The following is a 21,958-nucleotide window of genomic DNA, read 5'->3' on the forward strand; positions in this document are numbered from 1 at the left end:
GGGGGACATTGATGACAAAGGAGAAAAGAGTTTGTCAGCATTTCTTGCCTAAGAATTTCAAAGGTGCTGAAACACAAAGCTCCAACTGGCTCCACTTGGGGCTGAATCTGGGTCTACTACATCCCAAGCCAGTGGGTCTGACCACCGGTTTATTGGCTATTCTGGGGTCTTTTGCTCTCATTTTTTTGTGAAAAAATTTCCAAAGGTCTCAGTTTCACTCCTTATCTAAATGAAAACAAATTTCAAAGTTCCAGCATTTTCCGCAAAATGGAATGGTTGCTTTCTGGCCAGCCTCAGTACTAATCACCCCAGAAAACTGAGCCTGCCCGAGTTGTCTGCAATTTGACACCCGGAAATTCAGGCAATTAAAATCAGTAGTCACTTTTGCAAATGTTTGCCTTAACCTATGTTTTAATCCTGAGTTAGTTTTTATGTTTAATATAAACATTTATTGCCTTATAACAGCAGATATCCTTTATGACCCATTCGTACCTGCCTACAGAACAACAGAGGGTTATAAAATGATTGTCAGTTTATATTTTCTTTGGCATAACTGTGCACAGTGCCAGATGCCAGTCTGGTTTACTAGGGCTATGTCTACACTGCTGCGGTAAGTCAACCTACGCTACACAACTCCAGCTACGTGAATAACGTAGCTGGAGTCAACGTACCTTAGGTTGAGTTACCGCGTGGTCTACACCATGGGGGGGGTTGATGGGAGAAATTCTCCCGTTGACTTACCTTATTCTTCTCATCATGGATAGAGTACAGGGGTCGACTGTAGAGCGATCTGATGTCAATTTGGTGGGTCTTCACTAGACCAGCTAAATCAACTGCCGGTGGATCGATCTCAGCGCGTCGATCCCGGCTGTAGTGTAGACATAGCCTACGGCACCAAGAGATCATTTGGGAGTCCAGGCTGCTCAGAATAGAATTAACTCTCCGAGAATAGCTTTGATGCATCAAGGAGAGGAGGTCAGTGGGTATGATTGAACATGCTGCCAAGCAAGGTTGAAACTTTATCTTCAGAGATTAAAAATCCCAAATTCCCAGATGTAAGGAAATGAACTATCCCTGGCAATGTTCAAAATTGTGCTCGCTCTTCGGACTCATTTAAATGGAGAAGGACATGTAGAGGATTATTGTACATTATGTATTGGGAATTCGAGCTGTTAATATTCAACTGTCACAAGATTTCCATTCCAGACCATCATATTCGAGAGGACATTCATGCCTTTTGGAAATGCTTATTTGCCATGTTCGAGTGTATGCTTGGGTGCAGCGCCTTGTGGTGTGACACATTGTAACTGGAAACCTATTCTTTTATTATATTGCAACCCAGCCTGGCTGTGGCTGCCATCCCAGAGGGGCTGCCCATTGTGGTCACGGTGACACTGGTGCTGGGCGTTCTAAGGATGGCCAAGAAAAGAGTGATTGTGAAGAAGCTGCCCATAGTAGAAACTCTAGGTAAGGCTGATGATGGTCAAACCAAAACAAAGCCATGTATGCATCTGTCCAGTCTATACAAATCTGCAACTAAATTGGCTACTAGCTTGCTTAGATAACCCAGGGGACTGTTGGTGTGATTTGAACCAAGGGCTGGAGCAACCCCATAACCCAAATTCTTTAAAATTGTCTCTCTTCCTCTTCACCCCCCACCATGTTCTTCATCCTCTTCCTTTAGTCCCAAGGGCCACTAACGTGGTATACCAGGAACACTGCCAAGATCAAAAGGCTAATGTGCTGTGGTAACCCTTTCTTTCCATGGAATTGGCTGTCCCTGACCAGCTGTTCTTTCCTCCTAAGACCTACCTATCTTGCTCATGGACCCAGGCCTGCCTCTTCACTTCCGTCCCACTCTGTTGGTCCATATGCTTCTCCTGTCCTGTACCTGGCTGGAAGGAAGCTGCTGCCCCTGCACTAGAGCAACCGGCACAATGGTATAGGCCAACTCACCTGCTGTTCTTCCCTGTCTACCTGCCCACCTCACTGATACTCCTCTGCCTCCTCTTCACATTGGCACCCCCAAAATCACTGTCTCCTAGTAGGGTCCCTGGCCCTGTTGGTTAGTATGGAACATTGCATAGGGGGAAACAGAGATTTCCTTTATTGAGCACCACTCTAAATGCTGATGATGGAATGCATTTAACTACAAGGGTCTAGAAGCACAAGACAGCATCATGCAGCTTCACCTGGCTACTGGGGAGCCTTACCCGGCATTTATGACACAGATATAACTCCCATTGACTGAGGAACACGGAACATAGGACTGGAAGGGACCTCCTGGCTCTCTGAGTCCAGTCCCTGGCTATCACAGGCAACCCTGTCTCATAATCCCATTTATAAATGTATCAAGTTCCATCTTAAAACAAGTTAGGTGGTTTGCCTCCTCTACTTGCATTGAAAGGCTGTTCTAGTACCTCACTCCTCTGATGGTAAAAAATCTTCTAATTTCCAGCCTAAATTTATTCATGGCCAGTTTAGCCCCATTTGTTCTTCTGCCAACGTTGTCCCTAGCTTAAATGGTTCTTCTCTCTCCCTGGGGTTTATCTCCCTGATATTGAAAGCAATTATAATAATTTAATGGAGATATCCTATCTCCTAGAGCTGGAAGAGAGCTTGAAAGGTCATTGAGTCCAGCCCCCTGCCTTCACTAGCAGGAGCAAGTACTGATTTTGCCCCAGATCCCAAGTGGCCCCATCAAGGATTGAACTCACAACCCTGGGTTTAGGAGGCCAATGCTCAAACCACTGAGCTATCCCTCCCCCAAATTGTGTTCCTTTTTGCCCTTGTTAGGTCTCCAGGATCAGGGACCTTGTTTGCTAAGCAACAACAGAGTCCTCTCACCCTTTTCTCCATCTTATCTGCACTGACTCTAACGCCAGGACATGTGGAGCTGCCTGCCCCAACCTCATAAAGAATTGATTGGATTCTAAAAGTGCAAGCCCTAAATGGGCCTTTTCAGACAATAACTAGGACCTTTGTGATAATGTCCAAGCATTACAAGGAGCAACGTTCTCCTACTTGTTAATGACACAAGTCTACAAAACATTTGTAAAGAGCATTTGTCCTTCATTCAACTTTTTATTTAATTCTGTAAATAATTAAATTCAGACTAATTAAAGATAATGATTTGCTCTGCACTAATCCTTCAAAATTGCAATTAACTTAATCACAGGCCAATCTGTTTTCTTCTGTCTGGGTTCTTATACGGCCCTCGTCATCATCACCGTATCTGAGCTCAACCCATTTTGCCACCTCCGGTGGAAATGATTCCGTCCATTTAAGTGACTAAAATTAGAGGACCTGATTTTCCTTTACATTAAAGCCTCTTTGTACTGTGGTAGCAGTGTAAACTGGCCCTAAAATGGGCATCAGTCTAATTCACTCCTACTCTAACTCTGCTTAAATTGTCAGTGCAGTGCAAAGAGGCATTAGTGTAAATGAGAATCAGGTCCAGAATTTGTGTTGAATTGTATTGTATTTGTATTGAATGTTTTATTATTTCAAAGCAGAGTTTGAATGTGGAATTGCCTCTCTCAGCATCCTATCTGCCTTAGGGACTCTTATGGCCCCCATTATTGTCATAACTAATCACCTCACAATCTTCAATGTATTTATCTTCCCAACACCCCTGTGAGGTAGGGAACAGCTTTTATCCCCATTGTACAAATAGGGAACTGAGGCCTGGTCTACACTGGGGGGGATCAACCTAAGATATGCAACTTCAGCTATGAGAATAGCGTAGCTGAAGTTGACGTATCTTAGGTCGACTTACCTCGCGTTCTCATGGCGCGGGGTCGACTGCCGCTGCTCCCCCGTTGACTCTGCTTCCATCTCTCACCGTGGTGGAGTACAGGAGTCGACGGCAGAGCGATCGGGGATCGATTTATCGCGTCTACACTAGACGCAATAAATCGATCCCCAATAGCTCGATCACCACCTACCGATCCGGCGGGTAGTGTAGACATACCCTCTGTGTCTCAGGGTATGTCTAGACTGCACCAAAACACCCGTAGATGGCCCACGTCTGCTGACAAGGACTTAAGGGGATTGGGTGGTGGGGCTATAAAATTGTTGTGTAGCTCTCCGAGCTCAGACATTTAAACTGCAATTTTATAGCCCACAGCCCAGGCCCTGCAAGCCTGAGTTAGCTGAGTCAGGCCAGCTGTGGGTGTTTTATTGCAGTGTAGACATACCCTGTGAGGCTAAATGACTTGCCCAAGGTCCCATAAAAAGTTTGTGGTGGAATAGGGACTTGAACCCATCTTGACCCAAAACAAAAATAGGTGTCATTGGGAGCCCCCTTGCACCATTGTCCAAGAGAATGATGAACTGCTGAGTGAGTCTTTGGGTGCCTGGGCACCCACTGTCTCATCATTGGTCTCAGGCTGCTAGGTTTTTATCTTTTTTCCCCATATTTCCTCCCAGCTTGTCAGTCTTGACCTTGCAGCTCTGAGAAACTGATCGCTTCCTCAGAAATTTAACACCTTCTCTGAACCATGCAACATGTGATGTTCAAGAGTGATGGAACCTTCCTTCCAACAGCTGTCTCCTACCAGATCCCAAACCCAAATCAGATACATGGTAGTGCAATGCCTTATCAAGCCACGGGAGAGGCACAAACATGTTTGCACTGGTTTTCTCTTAGTCCTTAATGAGGGGTTAGAAAACTCACCCAGCTTTTTGTATTTTGTTCTTTCTCTCACATCGATCTTTGCCGGTAACGGCTCATGTTTGTAACGTACAAGTAACACGTTATAACATTTCTATGGCATCTAATCTAGTTGCTCATTTGCACATTGTATTAGCTCTGATTAAAAACAAATGTTCCTCCCATCAGGTTGCTGCAATGTCATCTGTTCAGATAAGACAGGGACTTTGACAGCCAATGAGATGACAGTAACTCAGCTAGTAACCTCAGATGGATTCCAGGCAGAGGTATGGTCCATGAAATTATATAAACTTCATCATTCAAGCCCACAAAAGATTGCGCAAATTCCAGTCCTGGACATCCATCCGTCTCAGTTCTTTGCATGGTCAATGCCTATATAAGTTGTTTTTATATTAGACTACGGGCTTATTCCTTGTGCATTTGAAGTTCCCACTGACATGAATGGGAGAGTGGGGTGTTGAAGGAATGCTGAATGAGGCCCCATCGTCACAGAAGCTGCTCGTGCAAAGTGAGCATGCTGTACTTGAAAGAGCGTGTTTGAAATCACATATGCTTTGCACGCAAAGCTCCCAGCAATATCATGAGCATAAACACAAATGTTAGAATATTTAGTCGGTCCTGCCACCAGTGCTAATGCTGCTGTTGGCATTTCGAGCAGAAACATTTTCAACATTTTCAACCAATTTCTAGCAGGTTGACTTGATCCTCCCTTTATTTATTTATTTTATAGCCATGGGGCCTGATTAGCCATGGCCTTACATGTTGTCATCACACCAATGCATAGTGAGTGTAAACTACTACCATATAAGACAGTGGAGAGTCACACCTTCAACAATCAATAATCATAAAACAGGAGCATAGGTTAGTATATTGTATTTGAGCTAGCAAATCTAATGTAGCTGCACCTAACTAAGAATTTGGCCCATTGATTGAACTGTACCCATGATGAACAAATAGGACTGAAATACGGCAAAGTGAGTTTTCTTGTCCCTAGATAGTACTGCACTTTGATTATTACAGTATTTGCAACCTTAGCTATAAATATTGCTCCCAGCAAAACACATTAATCCCAGCATGCCTTGAAAATAGATCCGAAGTGTCCCCAGAGATGTTGTGCTGTATAAGGAGAAAATATTGATAGTCCTATATTTCAGCTAGACGCTGGGAAATTTTATGTATGTACCTTCCAAATTTATTTCCCCCTAGGTGAGCGGGGTTGGATACAGTGGGAAAGGAAGTGTATGTCTGTTACCATCAAAGGAAGTGATTAAAGAATTTTCCAATGTCTCAGTAGGAAAGCTAGTGGAGGTAAGTATAAAATATGAATCAAACTACTCCATTTTCACTCGATTATAATTTATGATGCTCTCCTTGTACGATGAATGTTACTGAAACTGCACTTTTTATTGACTCTAATTGAACATGTCCTTGCTATAGCAAGAGGACCTAAAGAAGGGTTTTGTGCAGTTACTATATCAGACATGACCGTGATTTATAGCAGGTGACAATCATCAGAAATATCTAGGGAGAGGCCAGAGACATTGGCTTGCAGAAATGCTGTGCAGTTTTGGATGAGAGTTTGTGCAGGGGTGATGCATAGAGCAAGGAGCAATTAACATTATACGTTTTTGTTTGTTTAGAGTAGCTACAATTCCAAAATACAGCCAGCTGGTTAGGCAAAATCTGCATTGATTTCAAAGGGTCCCGGGGATCTGATTTTTATAGACACGCATGTGCAATTTTACTACTAATTTTGCACACACCATTGTATGCGGAAATCAGATACTTGCATGTGCAAATGGCCTGAACTGGAACCTCAGATTTCATCGCCTTTCAATTTTGGGAAGGGTTAGATCCAAACCCACCCCTCAGATTTATATTGCATGTTAAAGCCACAATTAGAAGGGACTAATCTTTCCAGGTCTGATTTGTAGAGCTGATTCAAAGAGGGGGAAATCATGAAAATATAGTCCAACATTTTCTTGTTCATTTTTCAAAATTTGAAATATTAAACATTTTTACCAGTTCTACCGATTTGGAAGGGCCTCAAAAGGGTGGAAAAGTGCAAGAGCCATCTTGTGAAATTGCTGGTATTTTGATCCAAAATATTATGCGATGGTTGTGCCCCTGAACTTGATCCTTAGCTCTCAAATTCAGCCTTGATGCCAAATGCTGACCTTGGGTTTTAACCTACCCTGGATCTGGACCCCACCTCCTTAGTTTCGCTCTACTTGACATGAATTGAAAGTTGTCACAATGCAGCCATTATAGCTCTGCGATATCTTACCAATTCATTAGAGGGAGATATGTAATGTATAATATTTTATATAAACATAATGTATGCAAATATATCACTTTTAGGCTGGCTGTGTCGCTAATAATGCTATTATCAGAAAAAATACTGTGATGGGTCAGCCAACGGAGGGAGCCCTTATTGTGCTGGCAATGAAGGTAGGGTTTCTTATATTTGTTTGTCTGTTGCAGATTTCTTCAAACTAGGGTCAGGTTCTGTGTAGGCAGTAAAATAATAGCTAAGCACGGGGGAGAAAGAGAGAGAATATGATCCTTTAGTAACCCAGAAACTTGCAAAATAAACTGAATTCATTGGACATTATTAATTGTAGCCAGTAATTGAACAGACTGACTTCAGATTCTTCTTGCTTCTTTTTGGTCCTTCTTGCAAGAATCTTTGTCCCCTATACCCCAGCTTACACACACACGCCTGTACACCTGCTGCCACAGGCAAACGTTTCCATGCTATAGAAATAAGGGTTTTACTTGGCTGGTTTGTGTAATTACACTGCACAATGAATTTCTTTTGGGCTGGAATCAGACTCCTTTCCATTGTTCTGCAGACACCAGTGAAAAAACAGCAGACAAATGAACAGGCACAAGCCAAATTAGAAGTCATGGCATATCGTTTTCTTGTATTTTTGTCATCTGTTACTTTCTTACCTTTTTTCCTACAGTTGTGGAAAAACAAACTCTATTGAATGTTCTATTGACCTTCTTGTCTAGAGTGCAAAATATTGTCCACCACAAATAATGGGCCTGATTTAGCACTGCATTGCACCTTATGTAGTCACTTTTACCTGTAGGAATGCTACCATTGTGATTTGGAAAAGTACCAGAGTTGAGTGATTTTTACAAAGCGGTCAAAACCAGTGGCAGGAAACACACCCCAAAATGGAATCTTCGGAATGTAGCAACTTAAGTGCAGGGCATGGCTTATCTGACTACGTGATATTCAGCATGTTAAATATGAATCAATATGTCACGATTTGGACAGAATGTATTTTTAAATTGAATTGTTTTTCAAGTTGTCAGCTCACTAGAGGAAGACCCTGAGGGGGCTTTTTGGAGTTCAAGTTCCTTTCTAAGCTGAGGCTACAGGAAATAAATGAAACCATAGCTCATTATTTGCAATCTCCCTCTTTTTTGAAGGGTGGAATGTGTATGAATCAACAGAACTATGGTCCTGTAATTAAAGCACAAGACCGGGAGTCAGGAATTTTGGTTTCTATTCTGAGCTTTGACACAGACTTGGGAAAGCTACATAGGCCTAAATGTTGATTAATTTCTGCATGCCCGGATTAAGACACCAAGGCCCTGAATTTCAGAGTTGAACATCCACAACTGCAGATGAAGTCAATGAGCATCATGGCTACTTAGCACTTCTGAAAATTGGGCTTTTCATAAATTCTAAAGCCAGGAGGAACCATTGGGATCTTCTGGTCTGACCTTCTGCATAACCATAGAACTTCCCCAAAATAATTCCTAGAGCAGATCTTTTAGACAAACCTCCATACAGGCTTAAGGTATATCAAATTAGGCAGCCCAGATAAGCAAAAGCTTCTGAAACTGTGGGCCTTAATCTCTCGCTTTGCTTCTCTGTCCTCATCTGTAAAACACTACCGCATAAAGACATGTGATCATTGTTTAATGTTGGTAACTCACGGTACGTAAAAGTGCTATACAGAATATGTGCAAAAACTAGCATTGTTTAGTATTACAATAATATTTTTAATTTCCTTATTTTAGATGGAATTAAGTGATATAAAAGATATTTATATAAGAAAGAAGGAAATTCCATTTAGCTCGGAGCAAAAGTGGATGGCAGTAAAATGCACGCTGAAAAATCAGGTACAACAACAGTTATATAGACTGGCTTCGTGTTTCCTATCTTGTATGTAAATGCCAATGGAAATGAAGTGAAGTTTATTAGGCAGTAGCCATACAAAGGATTTCAGACACAGGTAGACGGTGCTTTCATAAATTACATCATAATTTTCAAAAGCCACCATTTCAATGACCTTTTGTTTTGACATTGTGGATAGCACTGAAAAAAAAACAGGATGAGATTTCAATGTAAATTTTTGAGAAAAATTCATCCTGTTTTGCAAACAGCTAGTAAAAAATCAAATCAAATCAAACAAAAATGTCAATGATTTTTTGCATCAAAATTTCAATAGGGAAAAATGGACAACATTTCTGAGAAACTGCATCCTTTGTTGCCCTGCCTGCTTTAATTGTCCAAGTTTAATTTTATTCTCTATTTTTAAAAAAACCAACTTTTTTACTACCAGGGTCACTCGGATTCAGTCTATAAAGTGTGCACCACAAAAATGCTACATTCTGTAAGAGGCATGTGTCCATGTGTTTTATGGGTTAGATAACGGCACTAACAAGGGAACCTGCATATCTCAGATGTAAAGGGTTTAACATTGTCAATATTTTTTAATGATGTAACTTGTCTTCTTATTTTAAAGGGGCAGGAAGATATTTATTTTATGAAGGGAGCCTTTGAAGAAGTTATTCAGTATTGTACCATGTATAACAATGGTGGCATCCCACTGCCTCTCACGCCACAGCAGAAAGCCTCCTATGTCCAGGAAGAGAGAAGAATGGGATCTCTAGGCCTGCGGGGTCAGTTAGTATTGCGTCCTTTAAGCTTACAGGTTATCCGATCTGTATGTTTTCCAATAACAAGAATAATAATAACTCTTTGCTTCTCTAGTGCCTCATGCACAAGTTGCAGGAGAAGGATGATTCTTTATAGAGCAGCAGCAAAGTATTTTTCAGTGAGAACCACCCCCCCATTTTCACCCCATGGAATTCTTCTCCGCCTAGCAATAACCAGGCATCTGCCAGTGTCCTTGCTGTCTCTAATAAAATACTGGCCAGGAGAGGATCTGGCCCATTGTAAAAAGCCTCAGGTGCAATTTGCTCCTGCATAGTGGAACATAAAAGGATCAGTCACTTGGCCCTTACTTATGTTAGTTGTCCCAAGGAAGGGCTGGGTGTTTTAGGGAAATCAGCACAGATTGGGAGCCAGGAATTCCTGATTTCCAGGCCCAACTCTGGTAGTGATTTTCTGTGTCTTGAGTCAAGTCACAACACCTACCTGCTTCAGATCTCACATGTAAAATGAGCACAAGAATACTTACTGTATTTAACACTAGGGAGTGTTTGGGGGAAATTGATAGAAAATATAGTGTCAGTTATTGTCGTTACTCATATGAGTAACAGCAGCAGGATCAGGCCTGATGTTTTTATATTTCCCCTCTGTTTCCAACAACATTGTCCTGAGTTTGTTGGCTGCCAATTTTCTAATAAAAATCTTTATTTCTTGGTGGTTTCTATCAGTGAAATGCAAAGGAACTGTACACAACCACTGGAGAGTGTGAACAATTTTCCTCCACGGACAATTGCAATAGTCTGAGACATAGGTTAATGTTGTCACTAACAAACTGAACACTGTACCTTGCATCGTCTGTTCCGTAGCCAGGCTTTGATCAGAGCTATTTCAACAGCAACAAAAAGCACATTCAGAAGTGATACATGGTAGCCAATGGGAATCTTGCCTTTGTAAAGACTGAGCATAGTTTGTGTCAGGATTTCAGGACTTTGCCCTGGGGGCCTACTGCTGCCCAATTTGAAATTCCCTCCCATTGATTTCCACTGGGAATGGGATCAGACCCTATATTTCAGCATCAAGTTTTTACAAGTGATGTTGGTTGATTTATTTTTTTTTAATTAGGGAAATATCTAGCCCTCAGTTTGACTCTTACTTCATATCAACGTATGTCCCACAGACAGACTATATAGAATCAGAGAAACGTGGTAGGAGCCTCAAGAGGTCATCTAGTCCAGCCCCCTGTGGTGAGGCAGGACCAAGTATATCTAGACCACCCCTGCAGGTGTTTGTCTAACCTGTTCTTAAAAACCTCCGATGACAGGGATTCCACAGCCTCCTTTGGAGCCTTATTCCAGTACTTAACTATCCTGATAGAAAGTTTTTCCTAATATGTAACCTAGATCTTCCCTGCTTCAAATAAAGCCAGTTACTGGACATGGAGAACAATTGACCACTGTCGTCTTTATAGTAACCTTTTAGAGGTTTGAAGACTGTTATCGGTCCATCCCGCCCCTTGGCCTTCTCTTGTATATAAATATATGTATTTTTGAATATTTATAAATTTCACAAGTTACAAAAAGCAAACGACACAGGAACATCACCATGATTTCACAGTATGAATCTTTAATTACTATCCTGCAGAAAAGTGATTGGCCCAAGCAACTGATGTGGAGCTTGTGATGGGTGAGAGAGATTATTTGAAACACTTTCATACACACATCTGACGAAGTATTCTGAAAGTTACACTTGTAAATCAATGCGGTAAATTCAAGAACTGTAGAATTAGATTTTTAGACACAAATTACAGCATCTAAATATTTGTGGCCTTGTCTACCTGGAAAGTTTCATGGTTTTAACTAAAGATATGGTTTTTAACAGATTTAGTTCAACTGATGCAAGCCTCTGGGTAGACACTTATTTTAATTGAAGTGTGGCTTATTTTGGTTTAGCTCCAGTCAAGGAGCCTGGTCTATGCACAAGTTTAAACATATAATTTTGTCCTGATTTAGTTAAATCGGTGCATCTCTGTGTGTAGGCACTCTCTTACCAGTGTTGGTAAGTTTACAGACTCAACCTGAACCAAGAAACCGAATTTTAAACTGAGAGAAGAGAATCCACACACTAAAGTTGCACTGTTATAACTAAACCAGCCCAATTAAGCCCAGATAAATTTGTGACTAGACAATGCCTAACTACCTGATTTTCATCTGCAAAAGTGGAAGTCTGATTAAGAATCTTTGAAAACGTCAAACTAAATGATATGGATTCTTATATGGAAACTAATGTGGAATAACTTGGTCCTTTGCCCCTCCCTCTCTCTCTCTCTCTTTTTTTAGTACTTGCTCTGGCTTCAGGTCCAGAACTTGGCAGACTAACATTTTTAGGGCTGGTTGGAATAATTGACCCACCAAGAGCTGGAGTTAAAGAAGCCGTTCAACTCCTCTTTGAGTCTGGTGTATCTGTGAAGATGATAACTGGAGATGCCTTGGAAACTGCCATGGCTATCGGTAACAATTAGCTATTTCCCCACATTTTGCATTGTCTGTCTGTCAGACCAACACCAAATCGTATGTATTTTATTGAACTTCATAAGATAAATTTAGCCCATTTACCTTTCTTTTCATTTCATAGAATCATAGAAGATTAGGGTTGGAAGAGACCTCAGGAGGTCATCTACCCCAACCCCCTGCTCAAAGCAGGACCAACCCCAACTAAGTCATCCCAGCCAAGGCTTTGTCAAGCCGGGCCTTAAAAACTTCTAAGGATGGAGATTCCACCACCTCCCTAGGTAACCCATTCCAGTGCTTCACCATCCTGCTAGTGAAATAGTGTTTCCTAATATCCAACATAGACTTCCCCCACTGCAACTTGAGACCATTGCTCCTTGTTCTGTCATCTGCCACCATTGAGAACAACTGAGCTCCATCCTCTTTGGACCCCCCTTCAGGTAGTTGAAGGCTGCTATCAAATTCCCCCTCACTCTTCTTTTCTGCAGACTAAATAAGCCTAGTTCCCTCAGCCTCTCCTCATAAGTCATGTGCCCCAGCCCCCCAATAATTTTCATTTCCCTCCGTTGGACTCTCTCCAATTTGTCCACATCCTTTCTGTAGTGGGAGGGCCAAAACTGGACACAATACTCCCGATATGGTCTCACCAATGTCGAATAGAGGGGAATAATCACTTCCCTCGATCTGCTGGCAATGCTCCTACTAATGCAGCCCAATATGCCGTTAGCCTTCTTGGCAACAAGGGCACACTGTTGACTCATATTCAGCTTCTCATCCACTGTAATCCTCAGGTCCTTTTCGGCAGAACTGCCACTTAGCCAATCAGTCCCCAGCCTGTAGAAATGCATGAGATTCTTCCGTCCTAAGTGCAGGACTCTGCACTTGTCCTCACTGAACCTCATCAGATTTCTTTTGGCCCAATCCTCCAATTTGTCTAGGTCACTCTGGACCCTATCCCTACCCTCCAGCATATCTACCTTTCCTCCAGCTTAGTGTCATCCATGAACTTGCTGAGGGCGGAATCCATCCCATCATCCAGATCACTAATGATTTGCTGCAGTAGATTCCTTGAGTTCCAGATGTGACATTATACAGTAGTGCACTTTGTCTGGCTATGTCGGAAGCAGGACCGGCTTTATGAAGGGTGGGGCCCGATTTGAATACCCGGTGGCGGTCCTAGGCTTCGGCGGCACTTGGGCAGCAGGGGGTCCGCTCTGGGTCTTCCGTGGCACCGAAGGACCCCCCGCCACTGAAATGCCGCTGAAGCCCCAGAGCGGCCCCTCCCCCGCTGCCGAAATGCCGCCGAAGGCTGGAGCGGACCCTACCCCTACCCCCGCCGCCGGGTGAGTAAAAAGAAAAAAAAATGTAAAAGACACCTAAGGTGCGGGGCCCTCTTAGGCGCGGGGCCCCATTCCGGGGAATCAGGGGAATTGGCTTAAAGCCGGCCCTGGTCGGAAGGACAGGAGACACTGGGTGTGATTGAATTAGGTTGCAGCTTTATTCCTAAATGTCTGGGAGTACCCGGCAGATAAAATTGTACAGTGCAGATAATTCCATGATCATTTACATATACCTGGGGGCTGCTGGCAGCTCTCCCCGTACCCATCCTGGTCCCCAACCAGCCTGCTGCTGGGACCTCACCGCTCTTGAACAAGAGATAAAAGGGGGGGAGGCTATAAAGAAGGACAGTGTTGGCTCCTTGCTGTACCAGTCCTAGAAGCCTTGAACTCCCATTGTTTTCACTCCTTTAAAGAAAACCTCCTTTAAATCCTTTTCCAATCCATTTGATCAGATCATTGTATCCATTCCCATCGGAATACCTGCACTGGACATCTGCCCAAAGCTTACATAATGAGTGGTGATATCATAGTCTAACCCCCCTTTCATTCGGTGTCCCCCACTAAACCCCCAGCCCACTGTGGGGACAGCAAAGGAACCCACCTCCCCTTGGCCAATCTGGCAATGATGGAAAAATTCCTCCCCAGTCCCCCAAGAAAAGAATGACTAGCATAATGCCCCCACAGCAGGTTGTGACAACCTGGTATTTCAAGTACTTCCATGGGTGGGAAGGTGGGTGCTGCTCGGCCTGACCTAGGTCTTGTACTGATCATATGTGGGCATAAATAGTCTCCTTCTCTTCCAGTCACCTGGTGGGGAGCATGGGCTAGCACCCCCGTGCTGACCTGGTATGGAGCTGCCTTCATGTAGCACAGGGGTGGCCAACCTGAGCCTGAGAAGGAGCCAGAATTTACCAATGTACATTGCCAAAGAGCCACAGTAATATGTCAGCAGCCCCCCATCAGCTCCCCCCCACACTCCCAGTGCCTCCCACCCACCTGCAGTCCCGTCAGTCAGCGCACACACACACACGCACACACCCCGCACCTCCCGATCACCTGTTTCGTGGCGTGCAGGAAGCTCTGGGGGGGAGCGAGAGCATGGCAGGCTCAGGGGAGGGGGTGGGAAGAGATGGAGTGGGGACAGGGCCTGTGGCAGAGCCAGGGGTTGAGCAGTGAACACCCCCCGGCACACTGGAAAGTTGGCACCTGTAGCTCCAGCCCCGGAGTCGGTGCCTGTACAAGGAGCCGCATATTAACCTCTGAAGAGCCACATGTGGCTCCGGAGCCACAGGTTGGCCACCCCAATGTAGCAGGTAACCGGCTCTCTAGCCACCCTTAAAGGGCCAACACACCTTTTCCAACAAGCCACACAAATGTCCCCACCACTTAATGTGTGATGAGGTCATTTTGCTGGTCCGCCGAAACAAATCTAGTTAACTGTAGTGATCTAATTACAAAAGCAGTATGGATCCATTTCCAGCAATATAAAATCCACTGTAGCAGCAATGTAAAGTTACTGCTGATACCCTTAAACAGATGAGAAAAATGTCCTCGCTGGGATTCGTGTCTCTTTTAATATCACATGCAAACATCTCTGTATATCCAGTTATTCCATTATGGGTTTTCAAATCGCTGTTAGAAATAAATCATGCAAGCAGCAGAAACTGGAACAACAAATCCTCAGATGGGGTCAATTTTCATTGCTCTAACTATCGTCACTGGAAATGTGCTGATTGACGGCAGCTGAGGGTCTGGCCCAGTGTGATGCTGTTCTGCTTACTGTCTGTTCAGGAGATGAATCCATTGCAAAGTCCATGGCAGAGGCGTTGAAATGCTGCCTTGTTTTCACCCAAAGAAAATGATTAGACGGAGTCCCTGCAAATGGAAACACATGAAGTATCCTGTTCTCTCCGAAGGTTATTCCCCTGCAAAACTAAATTACCCTCTGTGGAAATGCACCTTAATATTGTACCCAGTTCTGTTCATCTAACTCTGCACTCATGCAAAATTCTCAATGAGTAAGAAATGCATGATTGACGCATTAGAGACCTCAAAAGAGAAATTTTTTCCCATGCCTCCGTAGGTGACACCAGCTCATAGTCATTTTCTGTGATCCTCTTAAACGGGGTCTTTTGTTTCAAATCAGAAAATAATTAGCCACTCCTGGTGATAATGGACTGCTCTTATGTTGGGTTTTCTGTGCAGGACGGAGTATTGGACTCAGTAATGGGAAACTGAAAGCCATGTCTGGGGAAGAGCTGGACCATGTGGCAGAGTCCGAGTTATCGTCTGCAGTCAAAAATGTAATGCTTTTTAAACTGTTTCCAATAGTGCTGTAGGATTCCACTTAAAATAGCATGAGTCTGATAGCTTTTTTTCACCCTTTTTTCCTCTTCATCGTCCAGGTTTCTGTTTTCTTCAGAACAAGTCCAAAGCACAAGCTAAAAATCATAAAGGTACTGATTGCCTCCCAACACTGTTATATGAAATGGAAACCCAAACTAGGGCACCGATCCTGTTCCCGCCCATGTCATTGGCAGGTCTCCTGCTGAATAGGACTGGGCTCTTTGAAAGAGGAGTCAATACAATAGAGCTATGATTACATGGGCAACTTAATATCTACGAGAGTGGAAGTATCCACTGCTCCTGTTGATGTGAGCTGAAATAATGGGGGCTGTGCACTTCTGGAATCCAGCCCCTAACTGAGTAGAATATCTCAGTTGTTTCTCTGTGCACTACCCATGGTATTTTGTGCACCTCCGGGCTGCTAAAGTCCATATTCCCGTCCGAGATGTGCAACCCTTCTTCTGCAATGGAATTTAAATTACAAACATTGTAACTGCTGCACATTTATTTTGAAGAGCCCATCCTGGTGGCATTGAATTTATTCATCTCTCCATTTCCACAGGCTTTGCAAGGCACGGGTGCTATTGTGGGAATGACAGGGGATGGGGTCAATGATGCAGTGGCCCTAAAATCTGCTGATATTGGGGTGGCAATGGGACAAGCAGGCACAGATGTCAGCAAGGAGGCTGCCAACATGATACTGGTGGACGATGACTTCTCAACTATAATGTAGGTTGCGCTTCAGATACTTTCTTGATATTGAATGCAATGAGTTTCTATGTGACTAGCATTGAAAATATGTCAAAGGCCAGATCCTCAGCTGGTGCAAATCTGCATGCAATCTGTGGAGTTATGCTAATTTACACCCACTGCAGGTCTAGCCCATTGTGTCTTTAGAGGCACATATGGAGGATTTGTCCACCATATCTCGCTCCATTCTGCCTGCCTCACCCAGGAAGCTTCTAGAAAGGACTCCTGTAGCTTGTAATGCCCTGCGGTTCACAAGAACAGAGCCAGCAGGCACAGTGGTCAGAATGACATATACCTCATGTACATTTATGTCCATGTACCAAAACAGAATGGACAGATTTCATCTCAGGCTTCCTAGTTCTGACAGCATCCCTTTAATCAAATGGCTGTATGGATACCCCGGCATGTTAGAGTTGTCCTAACCTGGTATTGGACTTCCATTGAAATGAAAGGGAAGGGGAGAATATAAACTAAGAGGCTGTTCTCTTGTCTATAAAGTTACTTAGGTGATTACTAGGTTAGATATGAAATATAATGAATACCCATCAGTTTATAATTTACCACATCTCTCCTTTCCAGGAATGCCATAGAGGAGGGAAAGGGAATATTTTACAATATAAAAAATTTTGTCCGGTTTCAGCTTAGCACGTAAGTACACACTTGCTGAAGCACCAGTGATGGGCAGCTTTTTGGCTCGGCTGGATGAAGTAATGTTGTGTTGTTCCTGCTCCGTCTCCTTTGCAGGAGCATTTCAGCATTGAGCTTAATCACTCTGTCGACAGTGTTCAATTTACCAAATCCACTCAACGCCATGCAGATCTTGTGGATCAACATTATAATGGATGGACCCCCAGCTCAAAGGTAATGAAATTACACAATGAGCCAAAATTAGCCTTGGAGAAAAGTGATGCAACTCCATTGACGTGAAAGGCATTAACAAGGCTTTGTTAAGAAAAGTTGTCATGGTCAGGTGCTGGGCCTCTTGGGGTGGAATCTCCAAATTCTTCCACCCATAGACTGGGAGTGGATCCACTATCCTGTGTGAACCCACCACCGATCACACGCAGGTCCAGCTGGGTTTTGGTCATCTGGGTTTCTTGTCCAGTAATATAGCACTCAGCACCTTTTTAAAAACAAAATATTTTTATGTAGCAGTTGAAAGAAAGCCTTAATGTCTTGTAATCACTGGTCGTGTGACTGAATCTACCTGTGGGATGGTGTATAGAAATTGTCAGCTCCCCTCTGTTAATCCAGCACAACATCTTACAAGTCGAATACATAAATCACATGTTGGGGCACAAATCAGTAACTCCTTACCAGACACCCCTACATTCGCCCCACCCATCCCGAACAGGCTTGGGGCATGATGACACCATAGAGGAGCTAGCACTAATGTTTCTCGTGCTTTGCACCTTCAGCGACGAAGCAAAAGATTTCAGCCTCTTGGGCTCTGTCTGTTTCCTTGCACCAGCATTAAAGTTTTAGAACACGTTACAGATCTGTATCTGCTAAACATGTTACCTGTTGTTTTGTTTGATGACAGCCTGGGAGTTGAACCAGTTGACAAAGATGCCATCAAACAACCCCCTCGAAATATTACGGATACAATTCTCAGCAGAGCATTGATCCTGAAAATCTTTATGTCTGCTATAATTATCATCAGTGGGACCCTCTTTGTCTTTTGGAAAGAGGTGAGATAAATATTTAATCCCATCTTGTTTGCACTGGCATGGAGCACAATTCATCACGTTTTAAGGACAATTTTCTCAGAAGGAAGAATGTCCAGTGGAGAGGACTTGGGACAACGTGTCAAGAAACTTGGCTGTGCTACTAACTTGCTGTGCAGTCTCTTCACTTTCAGTATCTGAGTTTCCCACCTATGCTATGAGGATAAGAATGCTTAACCTCCCTTCAAAAGTTCATTGAGGTCTAGAGATTAAAAGTACTATGTACGTGTCAGGTACTACAAATACTATTATTAGGTATTTCAAGGAGTACATTTGGCTGCAGGGTTTTAGCTTCTGACTTTTTATCCCACAAAATTCAGCTACAATGTAATCTCTATTTTTGTTTGCAAACCTTTGCAATTGGGTCCTTCACTGGAGTATTTGTACCCGAGTAAAATCACCAGAAACCACACAAGTATCAGTAATTACTCATTTGAAGGGAAATGTCAGGGTACAAACTGATCCTGATGCCCAGGTTCAGTAATATTAGGTTAATCAAATTACTGAGTAACTTAAAATTACAGCACTTGACCCCTAAATGAGAGACCTCTATTATGATACTGGATTTGGAATACATTTTATCTGTATAGTAGTACATCAATAATTATTGCTAATTAGACATAACGTGAAAATAAATTCTCTAAAAGTCTTTTGGCTAAATTCACCACTGGCCAAAAATTTTAAAATATTTGAAGATTTGATTGTAAAACATAAATACTGACAGTGGGGAGTTAGGCCCAATTCCTCAGTGGTATTTAGGTAGCAGTCATTGAAATTTGAGGTTGGTGCTAGCTGCAGTGCCTGGAACTACTGTTATCTCTCTCTTTATAATTGGATTAGACTTCAAGTTGACCGTGACTTCTTTTTAAACAAAGGTGGCTATTATTAAATTAAAGTGCTGTGTTAACACGCTTTTATAAAACCTTGAATTTTACATGTGTTTCCAGATTCCTGAAAGTGGCACAACTCCCAGGACCACAACAATGACTTTTACTTGTTTTGTGTTCTTTGACCTCTTCAATGCCCTGACATGTCGTTCTCAGGTGAGACAGACGATGGCCGTGTCAGCATTGTCTTTAAATAGCAGCTTAAATGTATGCTTCACGTTAGTGGTAATCCAAATATTCTGAACAGGAAGTGGCACGTTTTCTTCATTGTAACTGAAAAAAGTTCAGGTTTTATCTTATTAACCAACTAGGTTTTATAACAACAGTAACGATTAACCAATTTACAACCAAGTTACGCTTGCCTGAGTTAGCATACACATAACTTTAATTCGTTAATGGGCTATTGATGTTGGCTGTTGGACAGGCAGACTGACAAACGTGCAGATTCACATACAAACAAGAGGCTGAAAGATTTGACATTTCATTTTTTTTTTCCCCAGACAAAGTTGATCTTTGAGATAGGCTTTTTCCGAAACCGCATGTTCTTATATTCTGTGCTGGGGTCACTGTTGGGGCAGATGGCTGTCATTTACATCCCGCCTTTACAAAAGATCTTCCTAACAGAGAATTTAGGCGCATTAGGTAAGTTATTAGGGAAAGAGCAATAATCTTGTGGTTTTAAGCTATTTAAGAGGAATATGAGATTTACCAGATCAGATTAGACCTCTGTGGCATCTCGTGCAGCTCTCGTTATGTGATGACTCAGAAGGAGGTGGGGAAACAGCCAGTTGTGTTATGTTGCACATTGCTGGGGAGGAGGAAGGTTCTTCCCTCCAGGCTATCAGTTTGATTTGATTGTTCTTATTTCTGGTTGCATAGGTTATAAATGTTTATGTTCACGCCCTTATCCAACTCCCCTCACATTCCAGACAAAATATCTGAGTGGTTGTGTTCATGTTTTCATGTCTAGACACGTCAAGTTCTTCACACAGCTTTGTAGACTAACCTCAGTCTCCACTAGAGAAATTTGTGCTGCTGGAGCTATCTTGAATCCTGACAGCAGTGCAAACCCCTAATGCACCTGTGTCAAGCAAGGTTTATGTGGGTGTGTTTTACTACCAGACTAAGTCATAGCAATGCAAAGCCTCCTTCACACTGGTGCATAGATGGTCGTGCTACTGTTACTATAGCAGAACTCCTATTTTATGAACTGACTGGGGAGTGAGGAGTTCATAAAATCCAAAAGTTCATAAAACGGAACATGTCCAAATTACAGCAGGGCCAGTCCCTGAGTTAATTTTTAATTATTCAGTGATAGTGTACATAACGACTGGTAATGAATGATACAGTGTGCCTGATTTCTCTTTGTTTGAGAGAGCTGCATCTCTTCTTTGCTGCCAAATCCCTCAGCCTTTTCAAACTGTACAGCCGCTTGACCATTAACTGAAGGATCGAAGTCACATTTGGCAGCCAAAAGATGGGTCATATAACTGGTTGTTTATAAGATCGGTGCTCATAAGATCAGGGTTCAGCTGTAGATCAATGTAGTTACATCGGTGCAGATTTCTCTAATGTAGACAGGGCCTTATCTGAATACTCTTGCCCAGCACAAAAATGCAGTTGACCCATTGTGTTCCCCTTTCTTTCTTCCCTCACTCCTGGGCAGATCTGTTGTTTCTCACTGGCCTCTCGTCTTCGGTTTTTATTGTGTCGGAGCTCATCAAAGTGTGTGAAAAGCATTGCTGCAGAACGAAGAAAGTGAAGAATCTTCATGAAGTATAATGGATACAGACTTCTCTAAAGAATGTTCTTTGAATTAAATGCCATTTTGTAATTCAAATGCGTCCTCCTGTGACTGTGCAAATCCTAGGTTGACAGCCCTTCCCATATCAGATAATATTCCTGCCACTTTCTTGACCCAGGCTATTTCAAGCGGTCCACCCTGGGGCGTAAACACTACCTCTGTTGCACAGATTTATATATACGTTGACCAGTCCGTTTGTGCTGGAGCTGTCACTCTGCGCGATGTGGCTATGCATCTGTACAGAACGATCTACTGCACACAGCTGATGTTTGTTTATTTAAATCACAAGGATTTTTGTTAATAAAATCTGGATTTAAAAAGTTAACTAGTGATTGTCTGAGGGAGAATCTTGCTATTACTTAGGCCACGGGTGGCCAATCTATGGCTCCGGAGCCACATGTGGCTCTTCAGAAGTTAATATGTGGCTCCTTCTATAGGCACCGACTCTGGGGCTGGAGCTACAGGTGCCAACTTTCCAATGTGCTGGGGGGTGCTCACTGCTCAACCCCTGGCTCTCCCACAGGCCCCGTCCCCTCCCCTCAGCCTGCAGTGTCCTCGCTCCTTCCCAGAGCCTCCTGCATGTCACAAAACAGTTCATCGGGAGGTGGGGGTGGGAGCGGGAGATGCTGATCGGCTACCGGTAGGTGGGAGGCGCTGGGAGCGGGGGTGGGTGGGGAGCTGATGGGGGGGGGCGCTCTTTGTCAATGTACACTGGTTAGGGTTACCATATGTCCGGATTTTCCTGGACATGTCCGGCTTTTTGGGCTCCAAATCCCCGTCCAGGGGGAAATCCCAAAAAGCCGGACATGTCCGGGAAAATTGGGACATGGGGGCCGGCGGTACCGGGCCGGGGGCTCGGGGGCTCGGGAGCCGGCGGTCGGCCGGGCCGGGCCCTCGGGAGCCGGCGGTCGGCCGGGCTGGGGGCTCGGCCGGGGGTGCTCGGCTGGGGACTGGCAGTGCTGGGTGGGCTGACCCAGGCTGGAGACGCGGGGGGGGCCAGACTG

The 21,958-nt window shown here is 43.5% G+C and overlaps 1 protein-coding gene across 3 annotated transcripts in view; it reads left to right on the forward strand.

Annotated features, from left to right (window-relative positions):
- The window catches only part of ATP2C2 (ATPase secretory pathway Ca2+ transporting 2), a 52,711-nt gene extending 31,432 nt beyond the window's left edge, over window positions 1–21,279 (forward strand). For all 3 annotated transcript variants that reach the window (XM_065567280.1, XM_065567279.1, XM_008168644.4), the window contains exons 12-27: window positions 1,343–1,467; window positions 4,844–4,941; window positions 5,882–5,983; window positions 7,037–7,126; window positions 8,717–8,818; window positions 9,445–9,601; window positions 11,930–12,100; window positions 15,646–15,743; window positions 15,846–15,896; window positions 16,349–16,515; window positions 17,116–17,184; window positions 17,281–17,397; window positions 18,080–18,227; window positions 19,211–19,306; window positions 19,651–19,792; window positions 20,817–21,279. In XM_065567280.1, coding sequence (XP_065423352.1) covers window positions 1,343–1,467; window positions 4,844–4,941; window positions 5,882–5,983; window positions 7,037–7,126; window positions 8,717–8,818; window positions 9,445–9,601; window positions 11,930–12,100; window positions 15,646–15,743; window positions 15,846–15,896; window positions 16,349–16,515; window positions 17,116–17,184; window positions 17,281–17,397; window positions 18,080–18,227; window positions 19,211–19,306; window positions 19,651–19,792; window positions 20,817–20,932 — 1,849 coding nt within the window. In that variant the 3' untranslated portion in view covers window positions 20,933–21,279. The remainder of the gene's footprint in view (window positions 1–1,342; window positions 1,468–4,843; window positions 4,942–5,881; window positions 5,984–7,036; window positions 7,127–8,716; window positions 8,819–9,444; window positions 9,602–11,929; window positions 12,101–15,645; window positions 15,744–15,845; window positions 15,897–16,348; window positions 16,516–17,115; window positions 17,185–17,280; window positions 17,398–18,079; window positions 18,228–19,210; window positions 19,307–19,650; window positions 19,793–20,816) is intronic.
- The last annotated feature ends 679 nt before the right edge of the window (window positions 21,280–21,958 follow it).

Source organism: Chrysemys picta, chromosome 14 (genome assembly GCF_011386835.1).
Source record: "Chrysemys picta bellii isolate R12L10 chromosome 14, ASM1138683v2, whole genome shotgun sequence".
NCBI classification, from domain to species: Eukaryota; Metazoa; Chordata; order Testudines; family Emydidae; genus Chrysemys; species Chrysemys picta.